The 19,344-nt window shown below is 46.7% G+C and overlaps 1 protein-coding gene across 3 annotated transcripts in view; it reads left to right on the top strand.

Annotated features, from left to right (window-relative positions):
* rftn2 (raftlin family member 2) overlaps positions 1-17,553 on the top strand; it is a 112,669-nt gene extending 95,116 nt beyond the window's left edge. For all 3 annotated transcript variants that reach the window (XM_068034602.1, XM_068034601.1, XM_068034599.1), the window contains 2 exons: positions 1,446-1,530; positions 17,245-17,553. In XM_068034602.1, coding sequence (XP_067890703.1) covers positions 1,446-1,530; positions 17,245-17,511 — 352 coding nt within the window. In that variant the 3' untranslated portion in view covers positions 17,512-17,553. The remainder of the gene's footprint in view (positions 1-1,445; positions 1,531-17,244) is intronic.
* Positions 17,554-19,344: the final 1,791 nt, after the last annotated feature.

Here is a 19,344-nt window from a genome sequence, read left to right as displayed (position 1 = left end):
ACCATTGAATCTCTAATTAAGAATGTAATTTGTGTCTCACTTAAGACTTAGGGATACAGGCCCCGATATTTATAGGAAGATGAGGAGGGAGCGCAGTAGAACGAGGGAAACCTGACAAGGCCGCGGACATGGAGATTCTGCTGAATGTAATGGCAGGACGTCATTATAATTTCTTTTTTCCATTTCCTGTCCGGCAGCTGGACAAATTGACAGACTGGCCTGCTGTTGGGTTGGAAAACCAGTGTTTGGAGGCCGCAGCCGGGTATCCTTACATCGGCAATCAGATGGCAGGTTTCATTTAGAGGGGTCAGTTATTGCGGGTGGTCGGCAATCACAGCAGGGACTAGAGTGGGACCACAATTGGCAGAAGGAATGCCAAAGGAGGGACTTGTGGAGGGTTGGGGGTGCAGTTTCCTGGTCCTCCAGCCCCACAGCTAATGCAATAAAAATCCTTTAACTTCTGGAGCTGGCCACTCCCACCTCAATTTCTCTGCCTTATTTCCCGAGCCCTGGGAAACCCGGCTGACAAATGTTGAATTTAAATCAGGCTCCCAATTGCACTCTGGGAGCCTGATTTAAATACGATAATGAAGTTTCCCAGCCTTCCAAGACAAGACATTCAGACACCAGGAAACCTGCTGCTGTAAAAATGGCAACGAGTGCATACGCATCAGGTTAGGATCACTATTCACTTTTTTTCACTTTTGTTTAGGGTTTAACCCCCAACCTCCCCCACTTGTTGTGGGGGGTTAATTTCAAGGCTATGGTTTTGTTGGAAAGGTTAATGAAGGAGAGCTGCTGATCTAAATGTGCATAAATTACTACTCACAAGGGCCGTAGGAATACCAGCACTGCCATGACTATATAGTTCCTGAAAGACAGGAGACATTTGACCCTTTTTGACTTCAGTATTCTGAATTCATTTATGCTAAAATAACAGTTAAGAATACTAATCCTCTCATTATCTGAATGTGTGGAACCAGAGGGCTGGTTTGAAACCAAGATACTCTGGAATGTACATTCTCATGGAAGAATCAGAGTATCTCTGAGGCGATACACAAGGTTCAGCCTGGAAGAGGGTCATTGGCCTTAGTTATTTTACTTGCCATTCTGCAAAATCAGAAAATAGTGGATGATATTTCTTTTTGACAAACTGCTCCCAGGACTCTGCTAAAACAGTGGTTCAGGAAATCCTTGGTGAATTGATTTGGAAATAACCTGTTACAGCTAATACAATCCAACTCAGGAGCCTTCTTTTAGATCTGATGGAGTATGGACAAACTGCCATGTTCTTGATCCGCTAACTTCTTTGGGCTTCCTCCCCTCAAAACAGCAAAATGTTTACATGCACATATTTTAATTCAATATGCCTATCGGTAGATTAATTGCTGATGTTACAGTAATTTAGATCTTAATCCAATTTCACAAATGTTTCATGTTTACAGTGAAGGAAATTTAGCAACAAAGCAAGTGATATTCTTACAGAGACCTGCCACACCCAATCTTGATCTGCATCTGGAAGCATTAGAGGTAGGATAACTTCAGGATGCCAGAGCGTAGAATGTTATTTCTTGTGATTATTGTTTTCTTAATACTTTGAAACAGTTGATCAGCATACGCGTACTATACCTTCCCAATGGCAATAACACAAATTAGGAAATCTCCATGTCAGTTCTGCACAGTTGCAATCTCAAAGGAATATGAGTTTGTATTTGCCACTTAGATAATGAAGTGTACTGGCGGTGCAGAAATTGAGAGGGGGTATTATGTAATGTAGCCATGGTAGTCGTTGTTCTGCTTTCTGCAGAACGTTACCAGGACTCCAAGGGTTAAATTATGCGGAACAATTATATAAACTAGCCTTATTTCCCTGGAAAATAGAAAATTAAGGGGTGATTTGATTGAGGTTTTCAGGATTTTGAAAGGAATTGACAGGGTAGATAGAGAGAAACTTTCCACTGGTGGGGGAATCGAGGACAAAGGGGTCCTAACCTTAAAATCAGAGCCAGGCCATTCAAGAGAGGAATTAGGCAACGTTTCTTCAAGCAAAAGGTGGTAGCAGTGTGTGGAGCCAGCAGGAGGGCTGAATTGCCTACTCCTGTGTTCCTTTGTTCCAGTTGTTCTGGTTTCAAGCTGTGCTCCAGGAGGCTTGAGCACATAATCCAGGTTGACACTCAAGTCAGGAATGCTACACTGTCAGAAATGCCATCTTTCAGATGAGATGTTAAACTAATGCTTCCTCTGCACACTCCTATGGATGTAAAAGATCCCATGCACTATTAAAACAGGAGCTGGGGAGTTTGCTTTGGTACCCTGGCTAATATTTAGCCCTCAACTAATACCACAAAAACAGATTATCTAGTTCTCTATCTCATTGTTGTTTGTGAAATCTTGCTGTGTGCATTTGACAGCTACATTTTTCTACATTGCAGCAGTGACTGCAGTAAAGTGATAGAAGGTGTCATCAACAGTGCCATCAAGCGGCACTTGCTTAGCAATAACCTGCTCACTGATGCTCAGTTTGGGTTCTGCCAGGGCCACTCAGCTCCTGACCTCATTACAGCCTTGATTCAAAAATGGACAAAAGAGCTGAACTCAAGAGGTGAGGTGAGAGTGACTGTCCTTGACATCAAGACAGCATTTGACCGAGTATGGCATCAAGGAGCCCTAGCAAAACTAAAGTCAATGGGAATCAGGGGGGAAACTGTCTGCTGGTTGGAATCATACCTAGCGCAAAGGAAAATGGTTGTGGTTGTTGGATGTCAATCATCTGAACTCCAGGACATCGGTACAGGAATTCCTCAGGGTAGTGTCCGAGGCCCAACAATCTTCAGCTGCTTCATCAATGACCTTCCTTCAATCATAAGGTCAGAAGTGAGGATGTTCGCTGATGATTGCACCATGTTCAGCACCATTCGCGACTCATCAGATACAGAAATGCAGCAAGACCTGGACAATATCCAGGCTTGGGCTGATAAATAGCAAGTACCATTTGCGTCACACAAGTGCCAGGCAATGACCATCTCTAACAGGAGAGAATCTAACCATCTCCCCTTGACATTCAATGGCATTACCATCTGAATCCCCCACTATCAACATCCTATGGGCTACCATTGACCAGAAACTGAACTGGAGTAGCCATATAAATACAGTGGCTACAAGAGCAGGTCAGAGGCTAGGAATCCTGCAGCGAGTAAATCACCTCCTGACTCCCCAAAGCCTGTCCATCATCTACAAGGCACAAGTCAGGAGTGTGATGGAATACTCTCCACTTGCCTGAATGAGTGCAGCTCCAACAACACTCAAGAAGCTCGCCACCATCCAGGACAAAGCATCCCACTTGATTAGCACCCCATCTACAAACATTCACTCCCTCCACCACTGACGCACATCTACAAGATGCACTGCAGCAACGTACCAAGGCCCCTTAGACAGCACTTTCCAAACCGCGACCTCTACCAACTAGAAGGACAAGGGCAGCAAATGTATGGGAACACCACCACCTGCAAGTTCCCCTCCATGTCACACACCATCCTGACTTGGAACTATATCGCCGTTCCTTCACTGTCGCTGGGTCAAAATCCTGGAACTCCCTTCCTAGCAGCAGTTTGGGTGTTACTTCCTCACATGGACTGCAGCGGTTCAAGAAGGCAGCTCACCACCCACTTCTCAAGGCAATTAGGGATGGGTAATAAATGCTGGCCTTGCCAGCGAGTCCCACATCCCATGAATGAATTTTTAAAAATGTCTATAATTCAATGGTGTTCAATTGGCTGTGAAACACTTTGGGATGGTCTAAGGTGCTATATAAATGCAAGTTCTTTAAATAGTGTGAGACATTTTATTTTGATGTAAGACTAGGGGCTGAATTTTATGGCAGCAGCTGAAATCCCACTTTTTTTTTTTCTTTTGGGCCTCCTTATCTCGAGAGACAATGGATACGCGCCTGGAGGTGGTCAGTGGTTTGTGAAGCAGCGCCTGGAGTGGCTATAAAGGCCAATTCTGGAGTGACAGGCTCTTCCACAGGTGCTGCAAAGAAATTTGTTTGTTGGGGCTGTTGCACAGTTGGCTCTCCCCTTGCGCCTCTGTCTTTTTTCCTGCCAACTACTAAGTCTCTTCGACTCGCCACAATTTAGCCCTGTCTTTATGGCTGCCCGCCAGCTCTGGCGAATGCTGGCAACTGACTCCCACGACTTGTGATCAATGTCACAGGATTTCATGTCGCGTTTGCAGACGTCTTTATAACGGAGACATGGACGGCCGGTGGGTCTGATACCAGTGGCGAGCTCGCTGTACAATGTGTCTTTGGGGATCCTGCCATCTTCCATGCGGCTCACATGGCCAAGCCATCTCAAGCGCCGCTGACTCAGTAGTGTGTATAAGCTGGGGATGTTGGCCGCTTCAAGGACTTCTGTGTTGGAGATATAGTCCTGCCACCTGATGCCAAGTATTCTCCGAAGGCAGCGAAGATGGAATGAATTGAGACGTCGCTCTTGGCTGGCATACGTTGTCCAGGCCTCGCTGCCGTAGAGCAAGGTACTGAGGACACAGGCCTGATACACTCGGACTTTTGTGTTCCGTGTCAGTGCGCCATTTTCCCACACTCTCTTGGCCAGTCTGAACATAGCAGTGGAAGCCTTACCCATGCGCTTGTTGATTTCTGCATCTAGAGACAGGTTACTGGTGATAGTTGAGCCTAGGTAGGTGAACTCTTGAACCACTTCCAGAGCGTGGTCGCCAATATTGATGGATGGAGCATTTCTGACATCCTGCCCCATGATGTTCGTTTTCTTGAGGCTGATGGTTAGGCCAAATTCATTGCAGGCAGACGCAAACCTGTCGATGAGACTCTGCAGGCATTCTTCAGTGTGAGATGTTAAAGCAGCATCGTCAGCAAAGAGGAGTTCTCTGTCGGTGCCAATAGCGGGAGGCGAGTCCGCTTCAGCCGGCAGCGGGACCCGAGGAAGCATATTCCCAGTGGTGGACAATTAAGTGGCTGCCACCAGGCCTGCTGACCCTGTTAAGGATAGCAGCCCACCCACAATGGACTGCCAGCTCAGCAACCTCAAGAGTGCCACCGCTAGCAGTGACTATTGTTGGGGCTGCACCTGCAGGATGAGAGCGCATCGATGGACATGCACCCTCAAAGACAAGTAAGTGAGGTCTGGGGCCGCTAGGACGAGGCAGGCAGGTCCTGCCGATCAGAGTGGGGCATGGGTCGCTGAGGGCAGGTGGTGCTGTTGTGCTGCATGGTGTCTATTGCCATTAGAGGGCCTCTCTGTGCCCAAATAGGAGGCCCCCCCCCTCCCCCACCCTGTCCAGGTTGCACTCGGCCGTCTTCCCGCGTGATGGCGGGGCCCCCGCCGCTGGCAAAATGCGGGCGGAGGCAGGAAGATGCCCTTAGTTGACCATTTAAGTGGCTCAGTTGGGCTCGTGGCAGCCAGCTTTCTTGCACCGGCAAAATGGCATGGTGATGGGAAGACATCAGGCATGCCCACCCCCACCACACACCTTCCCTCGCTATTTTGCCAGCCTTCCTGCCTCCCAGCCCATCGCCAAGAGACTGGTAAAATTCCAGCCTAGATTATTCAGTATTGTAGCCGATTTTGTTTCTTTTAGCAAAAGCAAATTGGAAGTTTATTTTTGGTAATTGCAGAAGACTTTCAAACCTTTAAACCACCAAAAGTGTGTAAAAAATCTCGGAGATTATTATTGAAACTCGGGGCTCAATTCAGTGACCCCATCACGAGTCCCAGCAGCGGAAGCGGGTGCTGTCACCACATTTGATGCGTGCAGCTGGCCGACCACGATCACGTGGCAAGCAGCACTTGCCATAATGGCGGTGCAGGACCCGTCCAATTACACAATAGGGGTGGGCTCCAAGGCAGTGATTGCAGCATCAGATGACTCCAACGCAGATGCTGGCACCATATTTAAAGCGCTGCCAACCCTACTTGTTTTGCTGCCTTTCAGTGAGGCAGTGAGCCTGGAGTGCTGCTGGACCCCACTACAGTGCTGTTGGAATAACTGGAGTCCCCTGCCCCCGCACAAGGACTAACAACTGTTGGGTTGGAGCAGGAGTGACCTGGCAATGTGTCAGAGGCAAGAGGTGGTGTGGTTTAGTGATGCCTCCCTGGAGATTATCCTCCAGACTTCAAGGGAAAGGTAAGAGGTTGTCTTTCCAAGGGATGGCAAGAAGAGAGCTTCCTGCCTGACCAAGCAAGCCTGGATGGAGATCGCAGAGGAGCGAAGCAACTTAGGATCACCCTCCAGAACTGGGTCCAGTGTCATAAGAGGGTCAATGAACTCTTTCGTTCCGCCAATGGGAGTTCTCTAAACCTCTCTCCTCTTTGGGGCTTGCATGTGACTATGCAGAAGGGAACACGACATGGGGAGGGAGTGACCACAAAGGTGCTGGCAAGGGGGGTTGGCATCACCAAATCCTGGCAGATGCATGGCTGCATCTCGGCAACAAGCCGCTTTCTTTCACAGCTCACCCCCATTACCTCCCCCAATAGCAGACATGGGGAGAAACCATGTAGGAAACCCCATCAGGACGAGGGGCTGCCAAAATCATAACTGTCCTGTTGCTCTTCCTGCGAAGACTTACTATGTACCTTTTTCTACTTGCAGGACAAACAGGCCCATAACACGAGGGAGACTTGGAGGACTGGTGGAGGCATCCCAGATCTTCGGCCTCTGTTGTTGGCTGAGGAGGAGGCACTGGAGCTAGCGGGGGCCCAGGGCGGCCATTCAACAGCGAATGGTGAGACAGGAGTCTCCGCACAAGAGAGTGAGGATTGTGTTCATGTCTTCTCCACCACACTTCTGGAGATCCACATCACCCAGGATTGACATGAGGAGATCGGCACAAATTAACCCACAAATATTTGTGTTCTCTCATACAGGTCGTCGACCACAGGAGGCTCGAACTGATGCTGCAGGGTATCCATTGCAGGGACAGCTGTTGACCTCTGAGGAGGAGGAGCAGTCAGAGGATGCACCATCACATCATTCTCCTGCACCCTTCACCAGCACAGATACTTACACCTCGGTGGGTATGCATTTGAGCTTAGATTCAGGGTCACAGGCTGGTGGGAGCACCACATACATGCCTGAGTAGCTAACAGAGGCTGTGACAGCCAAGGCCACTGACACTTGGAGGACTGTGGGTGGCCAGGCCCATACTGAGCCCCTGGCTGATGACAAGCCTCTGATTTTGACAGCATAAGGCATGCTGGAGTTGCAGAGAGAGATAAGGCAACATCTGGTGGAGCTGCCGGAGGCATTGTGTGGCCATGGATGATGGACAAGTCCATCCATGCCATGGGTGCTATCATGTCTCAGGCGTGTAAGCGCATGGCTTCCTTCATCGAGAGGTTGGCGACCCTCATGAAGAACCAGATCCCACAGATGAGCACAGATCTGCACACCATCACCTTGGTCATGAGCTGAACTCAGCAGTGGCAAGGCAAGAGAAGGACGAGGCGCCTGGAGTCTTCTCCAGGTCCTCATTCTTATCTGGCCAGCCGGGATGTTCAAGTGAGCATTGAAAGGGAGGAAGAGAGGCTGACCTCCACATCTGGAGGCTCCCCTCAGGGCAGTCTGAGGGCTGGATTTTGTTTTGGTGGCAGGCGTAAAAAATGGCGGCCGGCACACAGGGGCCGCACACCACCATGCTGCCGCGATATTGAGCCCAGCGGCTCATTAGAATATGCAGGGCTGCCACCTTCCCCCCCCTCCCTCCCCCAAAACACATGGCGGGGCGGCCTCGGCGACACCATGAATGGCGTCAACTGTCTCTGCGCAGGTATCATTTTTAAAGTTGCCCCAGTTAGTGCCCCCCACCACACTGAAAATAAATGTTTGCCCCATCTTCCCCCCCCCCCCACCCCACAACACTAAAATTGCAGAGTTGATCCCTTCCCCACTCCTGCCCCCAGAACTGCACAAAGTGCAGAGTTCACCCTGTCCCTCCCCCGCACACCAAAAATGCAGAGTTCACCCCGTTTCCCCCACCCCCCACTACTCTACAGATGCTGGGATCCCCCCTTCCCCACCTCAGTGGCACTAGCTTTCCCTGGACAGGAAGGTGAAGGCGCGTGAGTGCTGTCCGTCGCACTGAAGATCTGGAACCGAACGTAAGATTGCGGGTAATTCAATTTAAATGAATGCAGAGAGTTAATTTAAATATTTAAACCAGGGTCCCATCGCAGAGCAGCAGAGAGCCCACCACGGAGCTTCCACATCACCAGGAGGATCGGGCCCGGCAATCCCAGCATCAGGTTCCGTGGCGGGCCTTTGCTGCTCTGATCTTCTGGCACCCCCGCCACGGAGCCCGAACAAAATGCAGCCCTGAGTGTGGACAGCGGCTCCTCAGCCCCTTCACCAGTGAGCTCAGCTCCAATAGCCGTGACAACTGAGGAGAGTCCTGCACCTATGCAGGAACCCCTCAGCCAGCCAGGGCCTTCCAGGCCTCAGGCAGCCAGAGGATGCCCGCTGAAGTCATCACAGACCAAGGAGCAGCCTGATCAACAGCCTGGTTCCATACCAGCTGCTAGCACAGGCGTCACACCTCTTGTAAGCACTCATAAATGTATAAAGAAGAGCACCTAGTTGCACTTGGGGCTTTGGGTGTTTTGCATTTGGCCTTTATATTGTTTTCTGCACTTTTGACATAGAGTTAATATTCATTGTTGTGAAATGCTCAATCTTTTATGTCTGAATTGTGAGATGCTACGTTCACCCTTGCTCCTTCAATGGGCTGCCAGTGTAGGCACAGGCCACCTTTGGTAAGCCTCTAAGATGTGCCAGAGGGCATGGTGCAGCTGGGCGCTAGGCACTGAACTGAGATAGGAAGGAGGCGACAGGCAGAATATAGTGAGGTGAGTCTTTACTGAGTTCACTTTGAGAGGCCATCATGGTGGCAAGAAGCGGATAATTATAAGATTGTCTCTTGCCTCCTTTGCGCGTCTTTCAGTGGCCCTGGCCTCTGGTGCAAGGGGTTCAAGATCCAGTGCTGACTGCTCAGTAACCTCCTCCACATCCTCCTCATCAGTTGAGGACTGGCAATCAATCATGTGCTCTTCACGCAAGGCCACCCCCCTCTGCAGTGCTAGATTGTGCAGAGCACAGCAGACCGCCACATGATATGAGACCCTCGGTGGGGCATACTGCTGGGCTCCACAAGATAAATCAAGGCACCAGAATCTTATCTTCAGCAGCCCAATGGCCTGCTCATGGTCGCTTGGGTTGAGCCGTGGCAAGTGTTGCAGCTGTCCTCTGCCGCTGTGCATCAGTAGTCATGTCTTCAGTGGGTAGCCCTTGTCCCCAAGAATCCATCCCTGAAGGTGAGTGCGATGGCTGAAAAGCTGTGGCACCTGGGACTGTTGAAGTATGTAGGCATTGTGGTTGCTTCCCGGGAAGCAGGCATATACCTGCAGGAAACGCTTTCAATTGTTGCAAACCAGTTGAATATAGATTGAATGGAAGCCCTTCCTGTTGATGGAGGCTGCTGGCTGCTCTGTGGGAGCTTTGATGGCCACATGCATACAATGTGTCACACCTTGCACCTTGGGAAATCCAGTGCCGGCTCCGAAGCCTGACTGTCAGGGTCAGTCCAGTAACGCACATAGTCACCAGCCCTCTCGAACAGGGCATTGATCACCTCTTTGATGCAGCGGAGGGTTGCTGCCTGGGAGACCCCACAAATATCCCTGGTGGATCCGTGGATAATGCCAGACATGTAGAGGTTGAGTGCTACGATGATCTTCAGGGCCATAGGCATTGGGTTTCCACCGAATCCCATAGGTCACAACTTGTCCTGCAGCATGGTGCATAAGTTGGTGACGGCCTCTCTGGAGAGCCACAGTCTTTGCTGACATTGCCACTTGGAGATTTGGAGGTAGCTGAGTCGAGTCTGGTACACTCTCTGGTGCAAGTATGCCCTTCTTGACGTGGCCGGCTGCTGCCGATCTCATCTTGGAGCTTAATGGGCGGGCACAGCTGTATCCTGGTACTCCCTCCGTTTGAACTGCTGCTGCTCGCCATGGGGGTCCACAAAGACTGGGTGTATGAGACCCATGCCAGCTGATCAGTAGCCCTCCAAAGCGCTGTCCTTGCAGAGACTAACTTGCCTTGGCACCTTTCCCTTTGCTACTCCCTTCGGAAAATGAGCTAATGCCCCTCAGTGTCCACCCTTGCAGAGAGTCAAGCACTTGATACTATGCCTACCAGACCCTGTCAACTGAGATATAGCCCACCGAACTCTGGGAGTTGATTCTACGCCCACCGACCCTGGCACTCGATACAATGCCCACCCGTGCAGAGTGTCCAGCACTGCAGGCTGACAATGGCCTCCGTTCCCCCCTCTTTATTGCTCCCCATGGCTGCCTTCTCACGGCGTCACTGAGGCCTTGCCTCGGTGCCGCCACCTTTAAGCGGCTGGGAATCAAAAGGCGCATGATGCTCGCACACTGTTGATTAAATTCAAAACCTCCAATAGAATTGCGATTACTTCAATGCTAATGAATTAAAACGAGCTGTTCAGCAATTTAAATTGCAATCGGATGCTGTCTTGGAGCTTTCCCGCCGCTGACAAAATCAGGAACTGATGTCGGGTTTCCGGGCGAGCACACCAATCCCAATTTTTCGACCCCCCCACACCTCCACTCCCGTTCCTGCTGGCCTTACAAAATTCAGCCCACTGCATCATCTAATAATCTAAGGATTTATCTCCCTTAGACATCATATCTAATATTTTATTAACGGCTGTCTTTCCTGTTAGCTCTGATTAGTTGAGAAGCCAGGATACAGGGTGCAATGGATTACAGTTCAATTTCTGTACTTCTGTATTTTTTTCAGAACCATAATGTATCCTATTTCATATGAACATACGAATTAGGAGCAGAAGTAGGCCATTCGGCCATGGCTGATCTGTTTCTGTTTCCACACTCCCAACTACCCCTGATAATCCTTGATTCCCTTGCCCAACAAGAATCTATCTACGTCCGCCTTAAAATATTCAGTGACCCCGCCTCCACGACCTTCTGAGGCAGAGAGTTCCAAAGTCGCACAAACTTACAAGAGAAAAAAATTATCCTCATCTCTGTCCTAAAAGGGTGACCCCTAATTTTAAAACAGTGCCCCCTTGTTCTGGACTCACCCACAAGAGGAAACATCCTCTCCACATCCACCTTGTCAAGACTGTTCAGGATCTTATATACTTCAAACAGGTCTCCCCTCACTCTTCTAAACTCCAATGAAAACAAGCCCAGTCTGTCCAACCTTTCCTCATAAGACAACCCGCTCATTCCAGATATCAAACTAGTAAACCTCCTCTGAACCACCTCCAACGCATTTACATCCTTCCTTAAATAAGGAGACCAAAACTGCACACAGTATTTGAGATGTGGTCTCACCAATGCTTTGTATAACTGAAGCATAACATCCTTACTTTTATTTTCAGTTCCTCTCATAAGGAATAGCCTTCGATTAGCCTCCTTTATGACCTGCTGTACCTGCATACTAACCTTTTATGAATCCTGCACTAGAACACCTAGATCCCTCTGCACCTTGGAATTCTGCAGTCGTTCTCCGCTTAAGTAATACTCTGCTTTTTTATTCTTCCTGCCAAAGTGAACAACTTCACATTTTCCCACATTATACTCTATCTGCCAGATTTTTGCCCAGTCACTCAACCTATCTATATCGGTCTGCAATCTCCTTATGTCCTCTTCACAACATACTTTCCTACCTACCTTTGTGCCATCTGCAAATTTAGCTACCATGCCATCGCTCCCCTCATCTAAGTCATTGATATAAATTGTAAAAAGTTGAGGCCGTACCACAGAGTCCTGTGGGACTCCACTCGTCACATCCTGCCAATCAGAAAAGGACCCATTTATGCATACTCTCTGTTGTCTGATAGCCAGCCAATCTTAAATCGATGCTAATATGTTACCCCCCTACACCATGAGCTCCTACTTTGGGCAATAACCTTTTATGTGGCACCTTGTCAAATGCCTTCTGGAAATCCAAGTACAGTATGTCAGCGGGCTCCCCTTTATCCACAGCACATGTCAATCCTTCAAAGAATTCCGACAAATTAGTTAAACACGATTTCCCTTTCACAAAACCATGCTGACTTGAGTTTTTCTAAGTGCCCAGCTACAACCTGAAATGGCACTAGATTGAAAACAAATATCTAGAATGTATTGAATAGTGAGTGGGTTCAGAATTCTAAAGGCACTTCACCTGTAGGTAGGTCCATCAACAAAACATATTGAGACAATTTGAAACAGTGGGTACCACCTCACGAAAAGTGACAGACCAAATGGGACCTTCAGTGAATCATCTTATCAATCAGTGAAAGTGGCAGGACAGAAAATGTCAGTTGAAATCCATCATCAAATACAGACAACACAGTAGAAGAAAATTTCTTCTTTCCCCACTGAGAAAGTTTCTGTTGCTCATTTCCTGATAGATAATTACTGCAAGACAGCGAATCCAATTAGGCAGCAATTACGTTAGAGGCCGAAGCCCTGAAGCAACAGTGGAATTGCCAGAATTTGTTTGAAGCAAGAGCAAAGAAACCCCCCCCCCCCAACCCAATACCTGCACCTTCAACTGAGTGTAGAATCATGAACCACACAATTCATGAGCAAGAATAATGGACCCCTCCCCATCAGCTGTAAGTCATGGATTGAACTAAATCCCCCCTCCTTCCCACTTGCTTAAATTGTCGTTCATTCATTACTAGCTGTAGCTTCCCCTGCTCCTCAGAGACATCCACTTTCTGCCGCTGTCTTCCTTGCAACCCCACATTCTGTAGTTCCCCCTCAGAAGCTACTTCTACTCCACTTAATTACTCCTTTTGCTGTAACCTTCCCCCCTCAACTGCATTTCCCATTCACAACAGTTTCCATTCTCCACACCACAGCCACTGACTAGTATTCTCCTCCACTGTTGGCTGGCTTTCCTATACGCCAATCCCCCTACCTCCGTTGCTCTAAATTCCATTCTTCAGCACCAGCACCCACCCACCCACAAAAACCCACCATACTGATTTTTTGGCCATTGGCCATAGTAGGAGGGAGTCTCACTCTCAGTAAAATGGATACATTTGTTGAAAGTGAGTGGTAAATTGCTGTTCAATGCTGGAAAGTAATCTATGTTACTGTTTTGTTCACCTTTGCACGAAACACACAATTGCTGTGAGTGAATAAACCTCATTTGTTTTAAACATTATTGTCTAGAATATTAATAGGCAGGACCTTAACCGCATCTTTGTTGGTTCCCCTACCTAAGACATATGTACAGTGGCGCAGTGGTTAGCCTCACAGTTCCAGCAACCCGGGTTCAATTCTGGGTACTGCCTGTGTGGAGTTTGCAAGTTCTCCCTGTGTCTGCGTGGGTTTCCTCCGGGTGCTCCGGTTTCCTCCCACATGCCAAAGACTTGCAGGTTGGTAGGTAAATTGGCCATTATAAATTGCCCCTAGTATAGGTAGGTGGTAGGGAAATATAGGGACAGGTGGGGATGTGGTAGGAATATGGGATTAGTGTAGGATTAGTATAAATGGGTGGTTGATGGTCGGCACAGACTCGGTGGGCTGAAGGACCTGTTTCAGTGCTGTATCTCTAAACATAAAGCTGTAGTCTGCATGTCTAATTGACCACTGGGTCTTAGGTCTGCTTACTGTAGTAGACACACTGCTTTCCTTGGACCTTTTCCAAGTGTTCCCTTACTATAGAAGTGACTGTTTCCCCCACCCCCTCATTTTCATAATGTATTCTACCACATTCAAAAAAGGGCTATTCTGTTCATCCCTAATAATATCTGGAAGCCCATGGGGTTGTCTCCCATACAGAAGCTCAAAAGGTGAAAACCCAATGGAAGCCTGTGGAACTTTTCAAATTGTAAACATTAAGTACGGTAACAAGGCATCCCAGTTCTTGATATCCTTGCCTACTACCTTATTTAGCATGCTTGTCAAAGTTATTGAAACCCTCCACCAACTAATCGGTCTGGGATAATATATCGTGGTTTGTAGATTTTTACTCTTTAACATTGCACATAGGTCTCCCATTAGTTGGATACAAACAGAGTCCACTGATCGGTCAGAATCTCTTGGAATTCTTACCCTGGAAAACACCCTTACCAATTAATTGGTAATGTTTTTGATCTATGTTCCATAAGGGAATAGCCTCTATATACCTGGTGGCATAATCCACTATCACTAGAATACACTGGTATCCCTTGCCAAAGGCCCCACAAGATCCATGGCAATTCTTTGGAAGGGTACATATGTCTTAGGTAGGGGAACCAACAAAGATGCGGTTTAGGTCCTGCCTATTAATATTCTAGACAATAATTACAATACAGATGATCTTCATTATAAATCCCTGGTCATAAAAACTGAACATTTTCTCATCAGCTTTTTCTACCCCAAGATGTCCACCCAGTAAATGTTTATGGACCAGATTTAATACTAGCCATCAAAAGGGTTTTGGAACCAATAGTTATTCCATCTTTACCCTGCCATACTGACAGGCTAGCCTGTACAAAAATAATTCCCAATTATATAGTAAGGACCAGTCATTTTTAATTTACCTTTTTACTTGGTGTCCATTAACCAATATCACTTCAGTTTTCACATTCTGAACAACCAGGTCATTGGCTGTTTGAAATCTTTCATACACATACGAAACTCCTCTAGGGAATCTTCCATTTTTGTAAAAAGTTCTCTCAGAAACTTTCTCCCTCTGCTTCTAACAGTGCTGTACTAGTGGAAGTTGATCTACTAAAACAGTAGGGACCTGTTCTCTAGTTCTTTGAACCTTATCTCGCTTCCGGTTTCCTTTAGATTTTAGTTTTACCCAATCCCATGTAATACATTGGAATCCTCAAAGGGAAAATTTTAAGTAAACTCCTCGTTAACATCCATGTTCGACATAGGCCTATTCTGAACCTGGGATTCAAATTTCAGAAGAATCTCTTCCAGAATCATTGACTGAGGGAGACCTGGAACTACTTCTGTGGTAATCTGACTTTTCCTGTCATACTCTAAAGTTACCGTGGTAGTGGGGCAATACCACACATCCTCATGCACCTACTGTACTCTTGTTTCGGACCCATGAAGTAACTGTGGGAAAGTCAGACCAGACTGGCAGCTACCAGAATCAGCCTGCACAGTGACCTCCTTTGGTTTTTATGAACTTTAAAAACCAATGGGTGATCTCCACGTGGCTCACAGTTTGCACAATGCCAATCAAATAATCCTCCCCAGGGACTTGTTTCTGATTTCCCAGACTACAGCCCACAGGTTCCCCAATGTTAGGACATTGGCTTGCAATATGACCTTGCCTATGACAAAGATGACACCTGAACAGTTTATCAGATTAAACATTTTTAACTTTATCAAAAAGGATACAATGTCCCTTCACAGCTTCTTGCTACACTTCAGCACTTCTTATCCCTGATACAGTTTACCATGATCTCCACAGTTCTTCATGCTAGGATGGTGACCTAGGGTGCTGGGGGGGCCACGACATCCAGCTCCACAATCTTCGGAGGTTATTTGTCTTGGGCTGCAGCAATGGCCAGGTGTATGAGATCATATCTGCAATCTTAGAGGTTTCCCCAACTCATAAGCCCAGGCTTGAAATGTTGAACTCTCATCATGGGAGCTACTCCAATGCAGGCCAGGTTTTCCTCCAATAATGTCTGGTAATCAGCTGCATTTGTTGGTTCCAAATCAAAGTTTACTTTTTGGACATCTCCAACCAAACAAGGAGCCACAATCCCTTCCCACTGTTCTTTTGGCCACTTTTCTCACTCTGCTCATCATTTAAAGGTCAGAGGTACACCTCCACATCGTCATCTGGAATTTTGCAATACCAAGCTAGGCCAATTAAGCAGTGGATCTGTCACCTTGGATCCTAGGACCCAGTGGTCAAGTAGACATGTAGGCCGGGATTTTGTGTGGCTCCCTGAGGCAGGGTCAGAGGTGGGGGGGCACGGAGTATAGCAATAGGGGGCAGGGGGCCCCCCCATTGCCAAGCGATCTTCCTGGAGGTGGGTTAGGCCAACAAGAGCCTTGCTGCCCGGAGGCCAATTGAGGCCCTTAGGTGGCCTATTAACTGCCAACTAAGGGCCTCTTCCCGCCGCTGCTGGGATCTTGTGTTACAAGGCATCCTCCCTGCAGGATTGGGGGGTGCCTCCTTCATGGGAATTTTGTGGCCCACAGAGGACCCCACCAGGGACCACTTTATCCCCCCAGGACCCCTGCCCCCTGGACTGCATGACCATCCCCCTCAGCCCCACCTCGCCGTGGCCTTCCGGACTGACCCCAGCAAACTCGCCTCACTTACCTATGGTCTGGGGTTCCAGCGCTGGGCCTGGGTTTGAAGTCTCTGCAGAACCGGCAATGGCCACCGCTTCCAGTGGCGCTGCCGATACTGCTGTTGCCGACCCTCTGATTGGCTGGCAGCTCTTGGAAGCGGGAACTCCGTCTTTAAAGAGACGAGGATCTCGGCTCGTGAAACTTTGATTGAAAAAGACAGGAGGATCGCCCTTAGACTAAAGCTTAATGTTTGAAACAAGTGAGGTTTATTCACCCAAGGCTGTTATGTCTTTAAGTGCAGAGATGAACAAAACAGTAACAGAGATTACCTTCCAGCACATGCACTCAGAGTCTCCCAAATAGAGCTATTTCCCTGCCTTGTATCCTTTCAGGCTGGGAGCCATTCTTGATTGGCCTTAATTGCCTTTAAAGATCTCTTAAAGCCATATCGCCAAGCTTTGGTCGTTCTGACATTTTGTACCATTTCTCAAAGTAGATACAGAACTCTCAAAAGCCTACAGTTCACATATTGATCTTCTCTCACTATGCAATTTTATTCGAATCCCCTTTACCTGCTTCCTGTTATATTAATCCTTTTCAATACCTATTAAATGGTAATATAAACTCCACATATGTACACTTCCTTGCAACCAGATCAAGTTAAATATTGGCAGAAGTTTAGAAACAGATCACCTATCCACCCTTCTGAATGGGAAATTGAGCTGATGAGAGAAACTGCTTAAAATATTTAAGCCAAAAACTTACCTTTAAAGGTCAGATATGTAATTTCACCAAAGTTTGTATGAGAATTCAGTGTTCTTTGGTATAAATGCCCACAATAGAATCTTTTTCAGTATTCTTTCCATTTATGCAAGCCACTTTATTGAGACTTATCTTACAGAAAAAATCTACTCGGCAAGCAAAAAGCATTGGAAAAAGCAGAAACTGGAACAGAAATGTGGGTGTGAACACTAGTAAAAATAAGCCTTCAGAAACAGAGTCTGCTGAGGATTCTTGTACTACTTCAGAAAGAAAATTCTGGATCAAAGAACCATCCCATCAATACGGAGGCATTTCAGGGATGCTTAGCACTGATAGTGTTCTCAGAGACTTGGATGATGGGCAGCTGGATCAAGAGGAAGAAACACCTCAGGTTACCTGCATATGACACTGCACAATTCTATTACATATGAAAGATAACAGTATAAAGAAAGACAATCGGACGTTCTCGAACGTACTTTCAAAATAGCTTTGTGGGATGCGTAAATTTTCTTATTTTCTGTTTTAAAATGTGCCTTTTTTTTTACTTTTCTATAATCTTACAGCAGACACATTAACAAATATTTCAGGCTTTCAGGATTTATGCACACAGATCCAGGCTTGTTTTACTAATCAAAATTGTCGATTACGATTTGCTCTTAGAAAGAACTTTGCCTGATGATTTAAAATTACTCTCAACTTAGTTAGTAAAACCATTCACAAGAAAGGGAATGTGTAGATATCTACAGATAGTTATATTTTATTTTACAGCTCTCAAGTGATATTTTTGCCACTTCTTCTATTTGTGTTATATGTGTGCTTTTCCTGTCATTTTTTGTTCATATAATTGTGGGATTGTTTTTTACATTCATATAGTTCAAGAATATGTTCACACAAAACAGTGCTATCTCTGCATTCTCTAAAGGAATCATTCTAGGGTGCTGTTAATTCAAAGTAATGGTAGTTGCCCTGCCAATTAATGATAAATGATAATGAATTGTACAAAATATAACCTTTAGTTGTGTTCCTCTGGCTATTTTTTTATTCTTCATGGGATGTGGGCATTGCTGGCAATGCCAGCATTTCTTGCTCATCCCTAATTGCCCTTGAAAAGGTAGTGATGAGCTGACTTATTGAACCACTGCAATCCATGTGGTGAAGGTATTCCCACAGTGCTGTTGCGTATAGAGTTCCAGGATTTTGACCAAGCGATGATGGAGAAGTGGTGTTATATTTCTAAGTCAGAATGGTGTCTGACTTGGAGGGGCACTTGCAGGTGATACTGCTCCCATACACCTGCTGCCCTCATCCTTCTAAGTGGCAGAGATCACAGATTTGTGAGGTGCTGTCAAAGAAGCCTTGGCGAGTTGCTACAGTGCATCCTGCAAACACAGTGCACCAATAGTGGAGGAAATCAATGTTTAAGGTGGTGGATGGGGTGCCAATCAAATGGGCTGCTTTGTCCTGGATGGTACCAAGCTTCTTGAGTATTGTTGGAGTTGCACTCATCTAGGCAAGAAGAGAGTATTCCATCACACTCCTGACTTGTGCTTGATGGAAAGGCTTTAGGCAGTCAGGAAGGGTGTGACCTACTCTTGTAGCCACAGTATTTATGTGCCAGGTCCTGTTAAGTTTCTGGTTAATGGTGACTCCCAAGATGTTGATGGTGGGGGATTTGATGATGGTGATGCTATTGAATATCAAGGGGAGGTGGTTAAGACTTTCTCTTGTTAAAGATAATTATTGCCTGACATTTGTGAGCCATGAATGTTACTTGCCTTTTATCAGCCCAAGTCTGAATGTTGTCCAGGTCTTCCTGCATGTGGGCATGGATGCTTTATTATCTGGCGATTTGCAAGTGGAACTGAACACTGAAGCTAAACATACTGTTGGATTATTAACTTGTCATACACTAAGAGCTGTTTAATAAGAATCAGTCTGGTACTGATGCCATTGCAAAATTCTCTGAATTAATGTATTCATTTCTTCAGCTCATCAGGAGAATAAATGAAACTCTTAGGATTGAAAGGTGTGTAGAACCATTGTATCGACTTGTGCACCGAATATGATTTTAGTTGAGGTACTCAGCTGAATCATGTATTCAATTTGGATCATATGGAATTTTTCATTCTTGGCTCTGCACAATGGTCAATCATCATAATCGAACATAGAAGAACATGTATACAAATAATGGGGATTCATTGTGTCAGCCAGGACAATAATTTCAATGTCACTTAGAAAT

Source organism: Heterodontus francisci, chromosome 7 (genome assembly GCF_036365525.1).
Source record: "Heterodontus francisci isolate sHetFra1 chromosome 7, sHetFra1.hap1, whole genome shotgun sequence".
NCBI lineage: Eukaryota > Metazoa > Chordata > Chondrichthyes > Heterodontiformes > Heterodontidae > Heterodontus > Heterodontus francisci.
The sequence above is the reverse complement of the archived record's forward strand: the minus strand, read 5'-3'. Positions and strand labels throughout refer to the sequence as shown.